General features: G+C 36.7%; 2 protein-coding genes and 1 pseudogene across 2 annotated transcripts; all 3 read left to right on the forward strand.

The window, feature by feature from the left end:
• The first annotated feature begins 1,721 nt into the window (after positions 1 to 1,721).
• LOC116927488 lies at positions 1,722 to 3,568 on the forward strand. The gene is made up of 5 exons (XM_045172603.1): positions 1,722 to 1,794; positions 1,852 to 2,115; positions 2,191 to 2,583; positions 2,669 to 3,011; positions 3,112 to 3,568. Exons 1-5 carry the CDS (start codon positions 1,722 to 1,724, stop codon positions 3,566 to 3,568), a joined length of 1,530 nt encoding a protein of 509 aa, XP_045028538.1.
• Positions 3,569 to 7,041: 3,473 nt separating this feature from the next.
• Positions 7,042 to 8,914, forward strand: LOC116923339 (annotated as a pseudogene).
• Positions 8,915 to 17,542: 8,628 nt separating this feature from the next.
• LOC123471626 lies at positions 17,543 to 19,416 on the forward strand. Its single transcript, XM_045173282.1, has 5 exons — positions 17,543 to 17,718; positions 17,863 to 18,096; positions 18,159 to 18,464; positions 18,849 to 18,981; positions 19,177 to 19,416. The coding sequence occupies exons 1-5, from the start codon at positions 17,543 to 17,545 to the stop codon at positions 19,414 to 19,416; spliced, it is 1,089 nt and encodes a 362-aa protein (XP_045029217.1).
• The last annotated feature ends 341 nt before the right edge of the window (positions 19,417 to 19,757 follow it).

Below are 19,757 nucleotides of genomic sequence, written 5' to 3' on the forward strand. Positions count from 1 at the left end.
TAAAGTCTTCATATTAGCCTTTTCATTTTTATTTTTCACATTTTGGGATTCCAAATCACATGATTTCGAAGGACTACAGAACTCCCTAAAAAAAAATTTTCCAAGTTCAAATTATAAAACAATTAACATTTTCTTTTAAACTAATGCATTATTTAATGCATCTAGGTAGTTCAGGAATAAATTTATTTCAAATGTGTGTTTTTGGAACTGTTGTATTTTGTATGTTAAATAATGAAATACATTTGAAATAAAATAACAGTGTTCTGCCGAATAAAGCTCTTTCGAATAAAAAACGTATTCTGAATAAGAATACGAATAAAATCTTATTCTTTATTTCGAATAAATTTTTATTCGATTTATTCTTATTCTTTATTCTCGAATATTTTTTACCTGTATTTTATTTTTATTTTTTATTCGATTATCCAAAATTTAAATGAAAAAATCGAATAAAAAATAAAGTTCCTCTAAGTTTAAAAATCTTTGTTTCCGCTAGCCGTTGCTCTTTTGTTTGGAGTTATTTTTTCCGTTTAGCCATTGAAAATGTCATGAGGCCAATAATTGTCTGCTACTAGCACACTCTTGAATTAGTGATACTACTTCTGGAAGAACTTAAAGTATAAAACTAAGCTGTTACGTATACGTATTAAAGTGTATCAAATCTTGCAACTGGAATTAGGCATTTCGGTAATAAAATTATCTAATAATGCCATTTATTTTTATAATTGAATGCTAATATACAATAGGGCTATTTGAATTTTGAATAGGTGTGACTCGTGTGAGTGTAAGACAGGTGTGAGCTCTTCAGAAACGTGGAGTCATTTGACTGGAAGTGTAATTGGCTGATTGCTTGTCATCATGGCATCAGTTTCAACACCAAGACAAGCTGGAAATAGTTCTGAGTATGATTCAGAGGTTGCCAAAGGTATATCTCCAGAGGATGATTCAGATGAAAGTTCAGCTCTAGATAACTATCCCGAGTCTGAAGAAGCAATTTTACCAAACTCTACTGCGCCAAGTGCTACAGCTGTATCCGAAGATGAATCAGAGGGAAAAAAATGGTACAACAGTTTAAGTTTGTCATACTTTACTTTTGGAGCTCAACTGAAGAAAACACGTCCAATGCCACATGAAAATATTAAAGGGCAATGTAAGAAGTGCAACAAAACTGTTTCTGGTAGGATTTCTTCTACGACTAATTGGATTAATCATCTTAAAAAGGTAACATACCTCCTAGATTATGGCATCTTATTTACTGATCTAATTATGATTATATTCAGGCACACCCTACACTTCATACTGGTTACATAAAAGACAAAGAACTGAAGCGAAATCTAGATCCCTCAAATCCTGTTTCTGCTAAAAAGATAGCTGGAAGACTAAAGCGAGAAAGAACAAGACAATCAAAGCTTGAATTTAAGTCGGCCAAAACACCATCACGTTTGCCAGCATTTCTTCAAAAGAAAATAGATGTCTTGATAATGAATTATGTCATTAGTAATGCCAGACCAGTGAGTACCGTCGACGACACAGCTTTTATGGCCATGATCATTGGTCTAAATTCCAAAGCCAGTGTTATGGGGCCAAAAAGTTGAGAAGAATGATTGAAAATGAGCGAAATGTATTTGAAGAAGAAGTAACTCGGTTAAAGCTAAAGTAGCTCGGTTGCCAACGTCTGTCTTACTGCCGATATGTGGTCAACGACTCACCGTAGCTGGATTGGGATGACATCCCATTGGTTAGATGAAAAAACTCTGGAGAAGAAATCGGCGGCTCTTTGTTGCAAGAGAATCAAAGGTCAGAAACTAAATGTTATAATTGAACTATGCCCAAAACTAACATTTTAATAAATAGGAAGCCACACGTATGATCTAATATCTGGACTTATTGAAGAACAGATCAACAAATTCAAAATTGGTGGAAAAGTTGTCTGTATTGTTACAGATAACGGTGCCAATATAAGAAAGGCAGTGAGATCGATGCAGGATTGTGCAGAACAAAGAGAGAATGCTCGTCGACTGGAATCCATGGAAGCTGCGAAAGCTAAACGGCAGGAAAAGGCAGGGAATAAATCTGAGAAAAGCAAGGCTAAGAAAGTGAAGCAATCAACAACTGAAAGTGAATATTCCATTAAAGCTCTGAAATACTATATGCCATAATAATTAATTTTTATTTTTGTATCTCAAATGTTAGACAATCCTTCTAAAACCAACGAATCAATGATGGAAGTTGACGACACCGAAACGGAGGTCGACGACGATATGGTTTATTTAGATTTGGATATTGAATTGGATGAGGACTTCATTGAAAATGAAATGCGAGAGCTATCAGTAGCTGAAATTCTGAAAGAAGTTGTGGTAGCAGCACCATATGACTATGATATTCCTGCTAAACTATGCGAGGACATCCCATGCACTTCGCATTCGTTAGACTTAGTAGCAACCGTGGATTTCCAAAAAGTTCTTGACGCTATTCGACCAGTTACTTTCAAAAGTAGTCATGAAGAAGCTTTTGGAAAGCTTAGAAAAATATGGAACTTGAGTAATAGAAGCATTCAGTCGTCCGAAATTATTTACAATGACTTGGGTAGGCATTCTCTAATATTAAAGCTATTTCTAAAAACAATTTGCTTATACTAATAGTTTGTTTTCTCACGTATCACAAATTACAGGTTGCCAACTAAAAACTCCTGTAGTTACTCGCTGGAACTCGGAGTACGATTCCGTTAACTTCATAATGGAGCAAGATCAAGTAAAACTTGACGGAGTTTTCAAGAAACTGAAGCTCGTACCTCTGAACGTCGGTGATCGCATACTCTTGAAAGAGTATCTAGCTGTAATGGGTCCCATAGCTATTTATCTTGATGTGATGCAAGGAGAAAGGAACACCTATCTGGGATGCGTGATCCCTTGCATAACAAAGATTAAATCAGCTATAGCAAACGTGACAGATATCGCTCCCAATGGCTATGGTGCAAACATTCGACGTGGACTTGTGAATCATATAAACCGGAGGTAAACACTTTGCCACATTACTGACATAAGTTCTAGCTTTACTTTTCCGCTGCCATAAAGATAAAACTTTCATTAAACTTTTTTTACGACTAAAATATAGGTTTGATCCCATTTTAAAAAAGGAGTCTTTCATGCTTGCAACTACCCTCCACCCACGCTTCAAACTCAATTGGATTCCTAAAGAAGACGAGGAATTGGCCTCTGATGTTCGTCGTCTTTTGGAGCAAAAACTTGAAGAGTTATGCCCTTTAGATTCAACTACAAATGTCAGGGCCCAAACTGAAACAGATGATCTTCTTTATATCCCATCAAGAGCTACCCCATATATGAACGAATTAGATTTGTTTATGGTTGATCCGGATATTAATTTGGAGTCCCTTCACAAATATCCACGGATTAAAGCTCTTTTTCTTCGATTCAACACAGGACTTCCGTCAAGCGCTCCTGTTGAACGCTTGTTTAGTGCAGGTCCGCTTATTTTAACTGCAAGACGAAATCGTCTATCTGACGAATTCTTTGAAACGCTGTTAATTTTGAAAATCAACAAAAGCATTTAATTCGATTTGGACTTGTTTCAATATTTTTTCCGTTTCCGTTTTGTTACTGTTCCATGAATCTGGATTCCGTTGATTTTGAAGTTTTTTTGTTTGATTTGATTGGACTGGCTGTGTCACTAAAATAAATAAATCACTTGCTTAATTATTTACTATTGATTGTTTTTAATTTTATGATTCAAAAATCGAAACATCATCGTTAAATTAAGAAAATCATTAGAGTTTATTTTATTCGAAAATTTATTCGAAAATTTATTCGAAATACGAATAAAAATAAATTTTATTTTTATTCTTTATTCTTTATTCTTCATTTTTATTTTTATTCTTTATTGTTATTCTTTATTCGATTCAATTTTCATTTTATTCGTATTCATATTCAAATAAATTTTTTTCTTATTCGGCAGAACACTGTAAAATAATACAGTAATGATATTTTGAAATATTTCGTGTGTTGGAAACGAAGCGAACACACTTAACATATGTATATAAGCTTAACCTTAAATAACACTATTAGAAATTAATGCCTCTAATTATAACTAAATAAACGTGGGATAAAATCTATTTTACCCGACCAAATATACTGTATTGTTACTATACTTTTACTGAATTCAGAGAACCTAGTATACTGAACTGATCTGTATCTACTTGTAAACTGAATAAATGCTCTGCTAGAATTCTAATGTTGCCAAAGGTAGGAATGCAATGTTGCCGTCATTAATTGGTAATATCTATTAAATACGTATATAGATATTGCAAAATATTTGTGTGAAGTCATAACTGTGCTAGCTCAGTGATATAGCACTGGATTACTTAGAAAAAGGATCTTGGTTCAAATCTAGTTGTTGGATGTATATTTAACATTGTATGTTAAGTATATAGTATATTCAATTAGTTATTTAGATGACAAAGTGAATGTACTATTTACTTTACTATTAATTCAACATTTTAAAAAGTATAGTTTAGTTAACTATTGTATGTCTATGATAATAAAGTTAGAAATACTATACTATACTATATTGTACTATAGAGCAAGTGACTGACGCGTACCCCCTACTGTTTTACGAACGCAACTTACTATTTTAAGAGAAAATTGCGCAGCCATGCTTATCTCGAAACAAACATGGCTTCCAGCCGCAAAAGCTAATCTTAAAACACCAAGGTGCGTTCGTAAAACAAAATACAACCGCCATCTTGGAAAATGGCGGCTTGCAAAGCCCCAAGTTAAATTAAAAGGGAGGGTAGCAAAAAAAAATTTTTTTGTGGCGAGAAATTCAAAGGGCGTCACTTGATTTCAGGGAAAAACTCGGGTAATCGGGTAAAAAATCCGGTATAGTATACTATACTATACTATACTATACTATACTAACCTATACTATACTATACTATAATATACGTAATATATATGTATATATATGTAATTGTAGTTTTGATGTTTTTGAATTTGTAGCAGATGACAGCAGTAGATAGTTTATCCAGTGTTGTGACTTTATATATACATTTATGTAATTTATAGTTTTCATGAATGATTCTTAATTGACTTTATTTGTTTGTTAGTTATTTAAGTAAATCTAGTTATACTTTAGTTTTCTGGAAATTATGTGATGGAGTGTAAATTTTATATATATAGATTTTAAAATTTAACATGCACATACGGATAATTTCAAGTTGCAGACGACAAATTCTATACTTTGTATTTCATTCATTTTTCAAAGGTTGCAGTGTGTACATTGTAAAGAACCAAAACAATTTATTCTTTATTATTTTCCTTATTTTTTCCTACCCTTTATTCTTACGTAATATTAATTTTTTATACGCCCCTCTTTTCTATGTAATTTCTTCCTTAGACGTCTTACAGACTGCTTTACCCTTCAAAAAATTCAACTTGATTTTCTTGTAGTTCGACCTTCACGAACCCCGTATAAAAACTTTTGGTTCTATAGAAAATAGAGAGACACCTTTCACAATTCAGTTCGTAAAGAGTTGTTCCCCAATTTTTTGTGCTACTGCAAATATACTTTCCAAGAAACGACAATGAAAAAGTAAGTTAAAATATCAATAGCTTACAATATCTGTACTCGAATAGATAAATCGCTTCTTTTAGATATATATCGATATCGTTTACTACGATAACGATTGTCTATATCTGTAAATATAGATAACGCATCGCCATCTATCGCTAAATACACGAACCAGAAACGCCATCTTTCCTTCACGGAAATAATGGCTTCCTGGAGGTCCTCAGGATTAACATCTCTTTGGGGGAGTTGAAAAATTTTTTTTTCTTGGTTTTATTTTCCAGCCTCCTCTGGCTCTTCCCGCCATCTTCACATGAATTCACCCTTCCTCAGGGCATGCGGACAGTGGACCCCCTGACACCAACCCCCACCCCTACCCCGACACCAGCCCCCGACACTAGCCCCACCTCGACACCAGCCCCTCCCGACACCAGCCACCCCCCCGATATTGTTCCCCCACTATGTGATGGGGGGGGCTGGTGTCCCAAACGGGGACACCAGCCCCCTTGTAAAATTTGTTCAAGTTAAGGGGGATGGTGTCGTAAGCATTGACACCAGAGTCCCTAGGGTGTTTCACTTCCGCAGTATTTTGGAAATTAATATCGGCGTATAGACATCGAGGTGTCTTTTGACTTAAATTGTTTGCTGCATTTTTTATTTGATTTTTAAAATAATGTTTAAGGGTCGCCGTTTAAAAAAAATCGAGCTTTTGAACCTTTTTTCTCACTTAATTTAATATATATTTTTTTATTAATAGAATTTAATTACGGCATGTTCAGAAGTTACTAATAAGAATAAGAAGAACTTAAGTTTAAAATTTGAAAACCATCGGACTTAGTTTAAGGGTCACCGTGATTAAAATAACAATTTGCAACGTTGTTTTCCGTCTTTTCGTGCCTAATTTTCTGACACGTGACGTTACTTCGAGAGAGATGTTAACTCAGTTCAGTTCCCATTGCCGAGGTCAGCTACGGTTACTCAAGGTAAGAGATTCTCAAAAATAATTTTGAGAAAAAATTGTTGGTTAATCGGCCAAAGTGATAGTGAAAGTTTGTCTCGTTCAATTCGACTTCCTACCAACAAAGCTGTTTTGGCGAGATATGTCCACTTACGTTCAAAGTTTTCAACTGAAACTACAAGACAAATTTTTAAAAATATTTTCATCGAGATGAGAGTTGTATGGGAAAAAGCAGGTGTACCTCTCAAACCAGATCGAATGTGCGTTGAACAGTTTTTGTGCTTATTCAAACATTGGGAAATCGTAAAAAAATTGGAAAAGAAAAATCGTACCATGGAAAATGAGACATCGAAGTCAAAGATTGATAAGTTTGAAGAAGAACTTAATCAACTGTGTGACATCTCTGCTAAGGATGCATATGAGAAGCTTTCTCAATCACGTCGCCCGAATTGGAAAGAAGACTATTCTTTTTGGAAAATCAGAGAGGAAATAGAACCTTTTATATGACACAACACGACAGGGATGTTTCTGGGTTTGTTCAACGACAACTTTCAAGGAAATCCAAATATCAGTCACAGAAACAAAGAGCCTCTGAATGTCAATCATCTATATCTCCTTTGGCCGATGATCAAAATCGAGAACAACTTTCAGAAGTAAGCGAGGATGAACTGGAAGACTCGGTAATGTTTACTCCCTCGAATCAAAAGAGGAGAAGAACAGCAGAAACAGTTTCTCTCGAAATACCATCTCAGCGATTATCGGAGGTCGTGGCATCAGCAGCTGATCGCAGTGGGTTATCTATTCGTCAAAAATTCCTCATAAATCTACTATTGTAACCAGCAACGGCGGTTCTTTGGATGAAATGTCAATGTCGGTTTCATCTGTCTTTCGTCAAAGGAGAGCAGCGCGTGAAAAAACTGTTGCGGCCTTAAAAGAAAAATGGTTGTCGACGAAACCAAAGTTTTGTGTACTTCATTGGGATTCAAAGCTTATTACTCTTATTTCTGGTCGAAAAGAAGACCGAGTTGCAGTACTAGTCAGTGGCTCAGTTGAAGGGTAAAAGATATTTTTTGTACAATTTCACCGAATACGAACATAACACCTTTTTTGTTTAAAGGCCAAAGCTTATTGGTATACCACCAATGGAAAATTCTACTGGACTGAATCAATCTCAAGCCGCCCTTCAAATGGCGAAAGAATGGCAAATAGAAGATAATATTATTGGAGTCTGTTTTGACACGACTGCTAGTAATACTGGTGCTAGACAAGGCGCTGCTATTTTAATCGAATCTGAACTTAAAAGAGCACTCCTGTATTTAGCTTGTCGTCACCATCACTGCGAACTGCACATCCAACACGCATTCACTGCTCTTAGAGGCGAACGTGATTGGCCAGATGAACCAATATTCAAGAGGTTTCAAAGTGATTACTCCAGTTTCGACATCGATTATTCAAACTTGACTTTATTTGAATGGCCAGCGGACCAACTATCTCGCGTCTGGATTCAAGCAAAATCTGTCTTAACTTGGGCAGAACAATGCTTGAAAGACAATACCTTCCCCAGAGAAGATTATCGAGAGTTGGTACAGTTGACGGTAGTATACCTTGGGGGAAAGGTGACAAGTTTTCGATTCCGTAAACCAGGTGCGGTTCATCACGCCCGGTTCATGTCACAGTCGATATATCTTTTGAAAATCGAGCTGATGTCCCATTTGTTCCACATGTTGCCGGAAGAAAGACGAATTGTACATAGAATGGCTGACTTCATTGCATTGTTTTATGCCAAGTTGTTTCTTCGTTCAAAAATATCTGTTTTCGCCCCAAACGATGACTTTCACTTCTTAGCTTCGATGTTATGGTATCAAGAAGAAGATGATCAAATCGCTACCGCAGATCCTCGCTTCAATCAAGAGGCATCTGTGGTATCTCACAGAAGAGCTGGTAGTTCTAGCCTTGTTCAATGAGAGCCTATCTGATTTTACCAGGATGCTTATGACGAAAAAATTTTTTTATACTCGCCGGCCTACTTCGTTTAAACCTGGCAAGCCAACTTTTCCCACTATTGATTTGGACACACCTCCATTGTTTCACCAGTTCATCGGACCAAGATCCTGGCTTTTATTCTCCATACTACAGCTAAATAAGTCTCAAGATTGGCTTCAGTTGCCACCAACGTTTTGGCCTCTAATGAGCGATTACTGCTACGCTAGGGATTTCGTCAAGAGACTTGAAGTCACAAACGATTGCGCAGAAAGAGGAGTCAAACTGATCGACGATTTCAAGGACTACACAGATGACGAAACACAGCGCCAGTTTCTCTTACAAGATGTAGAAGATCACAGAAAGAATATTCCATCTATGCTGAAAAAAATTTAAATTCTGTCAAGAAATAATATATCGTTAGAGGGATTTCAAATAAATTGGCGAAAATTTGAGAAGAATTTTAAAGAGTTTTAATCACGGCGACCCTTAAACTAAGTCCGATGGTTTTCAAATTTTAAACTTAAGTTCTTCTTATTCTTATTAGTAACTTCTGAACATGCCGTAATTAAATTCTATTAATAAAAAAATATATATTAAATTAAGTGAGAAAAAAGGTTCAAAAGCTCGTTTTTTTTAAACGGCGACCCTTAAACATTATTTTAAAAATCAAATAAAAAATTCAGTAAACAATTTAAGTCAAAAGACACCTCGATGTCTATACGCCGATATTAATTTCCAAAATACTGCGGAAGTGAAACACCCTAACCCCCCCTCTTTTAAATTCGTTCAAGTAAAGGTTGGCTGGTGTCGTGTAGAAGCACGACACCAGCCCCCTAAATCCCCCTCTGAAATTCGTTTTTACTACGTAGATATGGCAACCGGTTTGCCCTCACTTTAATTCTGTTCCTAAAAAAAAAATCCTACTCATTTTCCATCTAGCGGTCGATTATGAACTAGTTTCTCAATTGAGTTTTCAAAGTAAACACGTCTTTCTCAAATACTGTTTGTTTGTTTATGGTTACGGTTTACGGTGTTACGGTCGTATATCAAGAATGAACAATCGAGTTCAATGTTCTCTGTCAGTTGTGCTATTCCCAGACGGGACCTGAAGACACAGGAATATTTAAGTCAAGTGGTGAATATGGCAGACTCCAAAACAATCTGTGGAACAAAGAAAACACCCTATCCTATCGCTGTCAAAAAGGATGTCACTCTTGGTTTTACTTAAGGTGGGTCATCTGAATTTCAAACAAAGCGTCTCAGATAACCAGATTACTGGTAACTGCATCTTTGATTATCTGAAATCATAAATATCAAGTTGCGAGCTATTAACAGGCAGATTCTCAACGATTGTGTTGAGATGGCGGGCACGAATGATGTCCAACCCACCACTGGACCGATGGATTTTCAGCACGTCACTGTTGAAAATTCATACAAATTGAAGACTATGTCCTGAATGGATGCAACCTGACTGAGTATCTCAGTGTAACAGAGTTTGCTCATTTAAACAGGTTGTTCATCAGAAATGGATCGTTATTGCTTGACCAGCCGTCGGAAAACAATCCTGACCTGAGCTGTTATATCACTCCAGATACTCCATATGTTTGTTGAATACTCGCCATGATTTCTAATTTCTTATCTTTATTGTTTTAAAGCTTTACGAAAGGACAGAAACCAAGTTGACCAGTAATCATAGATGATACCATAAGCGTGATCTAGTTCATGACTGGCGCGCGACCTACCTGGTATGCCTTGGAAAAGCCACCTGTGGTTCCCCAGTTGTGCCATTCCCACAACTGACAGAATACTGAAGTACTGCACTTAATGACGAATGGATGCTGTTTGTGGCAGGACATTGACAGTGTACTTTTTTAAAATCTGGGTTCAATAAACATTGAAATTTATTTAAACACGTTAACATTAATACTTATCAACATTTCATTTTTGGTGGGAGAGGTTTCTGGCTACAGCTCTCCTTTGATGGCCCGCAATTTCTTCGCGTAGGAGACGACGGGATTCGTCATGTTGTCCAACCCTATTAGCACGTAGTGCTAAAAGCCGTTGTTCAAGTATTTTCTGAGGGTGATGATGAATGCGCCGCAACGTAGGAATTCGGAGATACTTTTTTCTATGTCATTTATGGCGTACCTGGCGTGGAGAAGTATCGGCGAACATTAGGTCAGATGGTGAAGCCATCGAGCGAAAATGAGTTTCCGGAGTCAGCGGGCGAATTGGTGGTGTTTCCGGAGTAACCGGGGGAGGTATTTCTAGGGCTTCTGGGCGAAACGGGGACACCAATGGGGTTACCGGACGAGGAGGAAATAGTGGGGTATCTGGGCGAGTTGGAGGTGTCACCGGACGCGCTAGAGGAGAACCCGGAGTTGGGGAGCCTGGTGGGGGACTTTCATTCCGCGCAGGCAGATTTTCCAAAATTTCCCGGCGGTTATGCCGTGCTGCTGCCCTATCCCGCCGCTCGATTGCTCTGCGTTGACGGGCAGTGAGGCAGACTTCTGCACGGAATCGTTGTCGACCGTGACCGTAAGGAATATCTGGAATATCCTCATTAGAGACATCACCTTGTATATCTTCGGGGCTTCTTCTTCGTTGAGCTCGTCTTCCGCGGCTTCGTCGTCAGCAGGTAACTAAATTAAGTTCAAAGCATTTATCTAATTATATCAACTCAGGGATAGATATTTGATCATCATACTGGAACATTAAATGTTTTCCTAGTCCGCTCGAGAAATTCGCGGATAGTTAAATAACCGTCTTCAAGGAGGGACGAATTTCTTACGATTTTTTTTTCCTCTGGGCTGGTGTTGACCCACGCCCAATCGCGTCACCGTTCTCAGCCGTTAAGAAATCACGGGACTTAGACTCTTCGTCTTCTTTTAATTCATCTAATAAACACAATTAAGGTGAAATGTTTTAAATAAAAGAAAAACAAAAGAAATTGCTTACCAAGAAAATCCCAGACATTTAGATGGGAATAGACATAGCGTTTGTTGAACCATCTGTGCCATGACTCAATGAAATTATTTGTCCTAGTTTCTTTTCCATGGCAGCTAAATCGTTCTGGAGTGACAGTGCCAAGCCAATGTCCAGTCCAATATGTGTATAAAGAATTCATTGCCTGATTAGTCTCCCGAGATTCGAGAGCCAAATGACGACGATGGGATCGCCGTATGTCCTTCAGAAGGCAAGTATGATATATTATTGCAATGTATCTATTTTTATTTAATTAAACTTACCTCAAATCCCTCATAGATTCTTTCTGCCGGCAAGAGGGCAAGGCCGATTAACTCCTGTATAATATGGGCTACCGCAACCCCCCTCCGATAGTTCCGGTTGAGATTCAGCATCCCTGACTTTCTTATGATGGCCTGGCCGTAATGGAACCAACAGCCTCTTGATTCAACATCCATGACATCGGAAACTGCCCCCATCAAGGCAAGTTTGAAATCGGTGACCATGTCGTAGATTGCGATTGGCTTTTCAGGGAAGCGATCTTCATAAATCTGGATAATAAATCGCAGGACGGAAGTGTAAAGATCACGGGTCTTTCTCGTCATCAAAACGAATGCCACTGGAAATGCCTAAAATACGTTTATTAAATTACTTTTCTAATTTACCCAAAAACTCTATAGCTACTTTATTATAAGCTATTATTGAATTGTCAGTAGTTGATAAAACAACGCTGGCACCGTATGAAAAGTGCCATCAAGGTGCATGGAAGTCGCTTCTCCAAGTTGACCAAGAAGCAGAAGGGAAACGAAAATCAAGCCAACCCCCCAGAGATGTGCGCAAGCAAAGATTTTCTTGCTCAAACAAACAAAAACAATTGCCAATTTTTGTTTGTTTGCTCGATTAATTGAGAATTATTTGAACAATTTGCCAAACAATTTTCTCGTCCAAAATTGTTCATAAACAAATAAAATTGTTTGAACAATACAGTTTGTTTGAGCAAAATTTATTGTTTGAACAAAAACCCTTTAAAAAAATTTCGGCAACGCAGACAACGCTCCAAAAAAAAACGGTTACATTTTCTTGGATAACAACAGAGATCCAAGAAACAATTAAACAAAAGGTTTGACTTTCTTTTCTGAAATACTATATGCCATAATAATTAATTTTTATTTTTGTATCTCAAATGTTAGACAATCCTTCTAAAACCAACGAATCAATGATGGAAGTTGACGACACCGAAACGGAGGTCGACGACGATATGGTTTATTTAGATTTGGATATTGAATTGGATGAGGACTTCATTGAAAATGAAATGCGAGAGCTATCAGTAGCTGAAATTCTGAAAGAAGTTGTGGTAGCAGCACCATATGACTATGATATTCCTGCTAAACTATGCGAGGACATCCCATGCACTTCGCATTCGTTAGACTTAGTAGCAACCGTGGATTTCCAAAAGTTCTTGACGCTATTCGACCAGTTACTTTCAAAAGTAGTCATGAAGAAGCTTTTGGAAAGCTTAGAAAAATATGGAACTTGAGTAATAGAAGCATTCAGTCGTCCGAAATTATTTACAATGACTTGGGTAGGCATTCTCTAATATTAAAGCTATTTCTAAAAACAATTTGCTTATACTAATAGTTTGTTTTCTCACGTATCACAAATTACAGGTTGCCAACTAAAAACTCCTGTAGTTACTCGCTGGAACTCGGAGTACGATTCCGTTAACTTCATAATGGAGCAAGATCAAGTAAAACTTGACGGAGTTTTCAAGAAACTGAAGCTCGTACCTCTGAACGTCGGTGATCGCATACTCTTGAAAGAGTATCTAGCTGTAATGGGTCCCATAGCTATTTATCTTGATGTGATGCAAGGAGAAAGGAACACCTATCTGGGATGCGTGATCCCTTGCATAACAAAGATTAAATCAGCTATAGCAAACGTGACAGATATCGCTCCCAATGGCTATGGTGCAAACATTCGACGTGGACTTGTGAATCATATAAACCGGAGGTAAACACTTTGCCACATTACTGACATAAGTTCTAGCTTTACTTTTCCGCTGCCATAAAGATAAAACTTTCATTAAACTTTTTTTACGACTAAAATATAGGTTTGATCCCATTTTAAAAAAGGAGTCTTTCATGCTTGCAACTACCCTCCACCCACGCTTCAAACTCAATTGGATTCCTAAAGAAGACGAGGAATTGGCCTCTGATGTTCGTCGTCTTTTGGAGCAAAAACTTGAAGAGTTATGCCCTTTAGATTCAACTACAAATGTCAGGGCCCAAACTGAAACAGATGATCTTCTTTATATCCCATCAAGAGCTACCCCATATATGAACGAATTAGATTTGTTTATGGTTGATCCGGATATTAATTTGGAGTCCCTTCACAAATATCCACGGATTAAAGCTCTTTTTCTTCGATTCAACACAGGACTTCCGTCAAGCGCTCCTGTTGAACGCTTGTTTAGTGCAGGTCCGCTTATTTTAACTGCAAGACGAAATCGTCTATCTGACGAATTCTTTGAAACGCTGTTAATTTTGAAAATCAACAAAAGCATTTAATTCGATTTGGACTTGTTTCAATATTTTTTCCGTTTCCGTTTTGTTACTGTTCCATGAATCTGGATTCCGTTGATTTTGAAGTTTTTTTTGTTTGATTTGATTGGACTGGCTGTGTCACTAAAATAAATAAATCACTTGCTTAATTATTTACTATTGATTGTTTTTAATTTTATGATTCAAAAATCGAAACATCATCGTTAAATTAAGAAAATCATTAGAGTTTATTTTATTCGAAAATTTATTCGAAAATTTATTCGAAATACGAATAAAAATAAATTTTATTTTTATTCTTTATTCTTTATTCTTCATTTTTTATTTTTATTCTTTATTCTTATTCTTTATTCGATTCAATTTTCATTTTATTCGTATTCATATTCAAATAAATTTTTTTCTTATTCGGCAGAACACTGTAAAATAATACAGTAATGATATTTTGAAATATTTCGTGTGTTGGAAACGAAGCGAACACACTTAACATATGTATATAGCTTAACCTTAAATAACACTATTAGAAATTAATGCCTCTAATTATAACTAAATAAACGTGGGATAAAATCTATTTTACCCGACCAAATATACTGTATTGTTACTATACTTTTACTGAATTCAGAGAACCTAGTATACTGAACTGATCTGTATCTACTTGTAAACTGAATAAATGCTCTGCTAGAATTCTAATGTTGCCAAAGGTAGGAATGCAATGTTGCCGTCATTAATTGGTAATATCTATTAAATACGTATATAGATATTGCAAAATATTTGTGTGAAGTCATAACTGTGCTAGCTCAGTGATATAGCACTGGATTACTTAGAAAAAGGATCTTGGTTCAAATCTAGTTGTTGGATGTATATTTAACATTGTATGTTAAGTATATAGTATATTCAATTAGTTATTTAGATGACAAAGTGAATGTACTATTTACTTTACTATTAATTCAACATTTTAAAAAGTATAGTTTAGTTAACTATTGTATGTCTATGATAATAAAGTTAGAAATACTATACTATACTATATTGTACTATAGAGCAAGTGACTGACGCGTACCCCCTACTGTTTTACGAACGCAACTTACTATTTTAAGAGAAAATTGCGCAGCCATGCTTATCTCGAAACAAACATGGCTTCCAGCCGCAAAAGCTAATCTTAAAACACCAAGGTGCGTTCGTAAAACAAAATACAACCGCCATCTTGGAAAATGGCGGCTTGCAAAGCCCCAAGTTAAATTAAAAGGGAGGGTGGCAAAAAAAAATTTTTTTGTGGCGAGAAATTCAAAGGGCGTCACTTGATTTCAGGGAAAAACTCGGGTAATCGGGTAAAAAATCCGGTATAGTATACTATACTATACTATACTATACTATACTATACTAACCTATACTATACTATACTATAATATACGTAATATATATGTATATATATGTAATTGTAGTTTTGATGTTTTTGAATTTGTAGCAGATGACAGCAGTAGATAGTTTATCCAGTGTTGTGACTTTATATATACATTTATGTAATTTATAGTTTTCATGAATGATTCTTAATTGACTTTATTTGTTTGTTAGTTATTTAAGTAAATCTAGTTATACTTTAGTTTTCTGGAAATTATGTGATGGAGTGTAAATTTTATATATATAGATTTTAAAATTTAACATGCACATACGGATAATTTCAAGTTGCAGACGACAAATTCTATACTTTGTATTTCATTCATTTTTCAAAGGTTGCAGTGTGTACATTGTAAAGAACCAAAACAATTTATTCTTTATTATTTTCCTTATTTTTTCCTACCCTTTATTCTTACGTAATATTAATTTTTTATACGCCCCTCTTTTCTATGTAATTTCTTCCTTAGACGTCTTACAGACTGCTTTACCCTTCAAAAAATTCAACTTGATTTTCTTGTAGTTCGACCTTCACGAACCCCGTATAAAAACTTTTGGTTCTATAGAAAATAGAGAGACACCTTTCACAATTCAGTTCGTAAAGAGTTGTTCCCCAATTTTTTTGTGCTACTGCAAATATACTTTCCAAGAAACGACAATGAAAAAGTAAGTTAAAATATCAATAGCTTACAATATCTGTACTCGAATAGATATATCGCTTCTTTTAGATATATATCGATATCGTTTACTACGATAACGATTGTCTATATCTGTAAATATAGATAACGCATCGCCATCTATCGCTAAATACACGAACCAGAAACGCCATCTTTCCTTCACGGAAATAATGGCTTCCTGGAGGTCCTCAGGATTAACATCTCTTTGGGGGAGTTGAAAAATTTTTTTTTCTTGGTTTTATTTTCCAGCCTCCTCTGGCTCTTCCCGCCATCTTCACATGAATTCACCCTTCCTCAGGGCATGCGGACAGTGGACCCCCTGACACCAACCCCCACCCCTACCCCGACACCAGCCCCCCGACACTAGCCCCACCTCGACACCAGCCCCTCCCGACACCAGCCACCCCCCGATATTGTTCCCCCACTATGTGATGGGGGGGGGCTGGTGTCGCACAAAAGACGACACCAGCCCCCCCTTGTAAAATTTGTTCAAGTTAAGGGGGGATGGTGTCGTGTAGTAGCACGACACCAGAGTCCCTAGGGTGTTTCACTTCCGCAGTATTTTGGAAATTAATATCGGCGTATAGACATCGAGGTGTCTTTTGACTTAAATTGTTTGCTGCATTTTTTATTTGATTTTTAAAATAATGTTTAAGGGTCGCCGTTTAAAAAAAATCGAGCTTTTGAACCTTTTTTCTCACTTAATTTAATATATATTTTTTTATTAACAGAATTTAATTACGGCATGTTCAGAAGTTACTAATAAGAATAAGAAGAACTTAAGTTTAAAATTTGAAAACCATCGGACTTAGTTTAAGGGTCACCGTGATTAAAATAACAATTTGCAACGTTGTTTTCCGTCTTTTCGTGCCTAATTTTCTGACACGTGACGTTACTTCGAGAGAGATGTTAACTCAGTTCAGTTCCCATTGCCGAGGTCAGCTACGGTTACTCAAGGTAAGAGGATCTCAAAAATAATTTTGAGAAAAAATTGTTGGTTAATCGGCCAAAGTGATAGTGAAAGTTTGTCTCGTTCAATTCGACTTCCTACCAACAAAGCTGTTTTGGCGAGATATGTCCACTTACGTTCAAAGTTTTCAACTGAAACTACAAGACAAATTTTTAAAAATATTTTCATCGAGATGAGAGTTGTATGGGAAAAAGCAGGTGTACCTCTCAAACCAGATCGAATGTGCGTTGAACAGTTTTTGTGCTTATTCAAACATTGGGAAATCGTAAAAAAATTGGAAAAGAAAAATCGTACCATGGAAAATGAGACATCGAAGTCAAAGATTGATAAGTTTGAAGAAGAACTTAATCAACTGTGTGACATCTCTGCTAAGGATGCATATGAGAAGCTTTCTCAATCACGTCGCCCGAATTGGAAAGAAGACTATTCTTTTTTGGAAAATCAGAGAGGAAATAGAACCTTTTATATGACACAACACGACAGGGATGTTTCTGGGTTTGTTCAACGACAACTTTCAAGGAAATCCAAATATCAGTCACAGAAACAAAGAGCCTCTGAATGTCAATCATCTATATCTCCTTTGGCCGATGATAAAAATCGAGAACAACTTTCAGAAGTAAGCGAGGATGAACTGGAAGACTCGGTAATGTTTACTCCCTCGAATCAAAAGAGGAGAAGAACAGCAGAAACAGTTTCTCTCGAAATACCATCTCAGCGATTATCGGAGGTCGTGGCATCAGCAGCTGATCGCAGTGGGTTATCTATTCGTCAAAAATTCCTCATACAATCTACTATTGTAACCAGCAACGGCGGTTCTTTGGATGAAATGTCAATGTCGGTTTCATCTGTCTTTCGTCAAAGGAGAGCAGCGCGTGAAAAAACTGTTGCGGCCTTAAAAGAAAAATGGTTGTCGACGAAACCAAAGTTTTGTGTACTTCATTGGGATTCAAAGCTTATTACTCTTATTTCTGGTCGAAAAGAAGACCGAGTTGCAGTACTAGTCAGTGGCTCAGTTGAAGGGTAAAAGATATTTTTTTGTACAATTTCACCGAATACGAACATAACACCTTTTTTGTTTAAAGGCCAAAGCTTATTGGTATACCACCAATGGAAAATTCTACTGGACTGAATCAATCTCAAGCCGCCCTTCAAATGGCGAAAGAATGGCAAATAGAAGATAATATTATTGGAGTCTGTTTTGACACGACTGCTAGTAATACTGGTGCTAGACAAGGCGCTGCTATTTTAATCGAATCTGAACTTAAAAGAGCACTCCTGTATTTAGCTTGTCGTCACCATCACTGCGAACTGCACATCCAACACGCATTCACTGCTCTTAGAGGCGAACGTGATTGGCCAGATGAACCAATATTCAAGAGGTTTCAAAGTGATTACTCCAGTTTCGACATCGATTATTCAAACTTGACTTTATTTGAATGGCCAGCGGACCAACTATCTCGCGTCTGGATTCAAGCAAAATCTGTCTTAACTTGGGCAGAACAATGCTTGAAAGACAATACCTTCCCCAGAGAAGATTATCGAGAGTTGGTACAGTTGACGGTAGTATACCTTGGGGGAAAGGTGACAAGTTTTCGATTCCGTAAACCAGGTGCGGTTCATCACGCCCGGTTCATGTCACAGTCGATATATCTTTTGAAAATCGAGCTGCTGTCCCATTTGTTCCACATGTTGCCGGAAGAAAGACGAATTGTACATAGAATGGCTGACTTCATTGCATTGTTTTATGCCAAGTTGTTTCTTCGTTCAAAAATATCTGTTTTCGCCCCAAACGATGACTTTCACTTCTTAGCTTCGATGTTATGGTATCAAGAAGAAGATGATCAAATCGCTACCGCAGTCCTCGCTTCAATCAAGAGGCATCTGTGGTATCTCACAGAAGAGCTGGTAGTTCTAGCCTTGTTCAATGAGAGCCTATCTGATTTTACCAGGATGCTTATGACGAAAAAATTTTTTTATACTCGCCGGCCTACTTCGTTTAAACCTGGCAAGCCAACTTTTCCCACTATTGATTTGGACACACCTCCATTGTTTCACCAGTTCATCGGACCAAGATCCTGGCTTTTATTCTCCATACTACAGCTAAATAAGTCTCAAGATTGGCTTCAGTTGCCACCAACGTTTTGGCCTCTAATGAGCGATTACTGCTACGCTAGGGATTTCGTCAAGAGACTTGAAGTCACAAACGATTGCGCAGAAAGAGGAGTCAAACTGATCGACGATTTCAAGGACTACACAGATGACGAAACACAGCGCCAGTTTCTCTTACAAGATGTAGAAGATCACAGAAAGAATATTCCATCTATGCTGAAAAAAATTTAAATTCTGTCAAGAAATAATATATCGTTAGAGGGATTTCAAATAAATTGGCGAAAATTTGAGAAGAATTTTAAAGAGTTTTAATCACGGCGACCCTTAAACTAAGTCCGATGGTTTTCAAATTTTAAACTTAAGTTCTTCTTATTCTTATTAGTAACTTCTGAACATGCCGTAATTAAATTCTATTAATAAAAAAATATATATTAAATTAAGTGAGAAAAAAGGTTCAAAAGCTCGTTTTTTTTAAACGGCGACCCTTAAACATTATTTTAAAAATCAAATAAAAAATTCAGTAAACAATTTAAGTCAAAAGACACCTCGATGTCTATACGCCGATATTAATT

Source organism: Daphnia magna, linkage group LG4 (assembly GCF_020631705.1).
Source record: "Daphnia magna isolate NIES linkage group LG4, ASM2063170v1.1, whole genome shotgun sequence".
Lineage (NCBI taxonomy): Eukaryota > Metazoa > Arthropoda > Branchiopoda > Diplostraca > Daphniidae > Daphnia > Daphnia magna.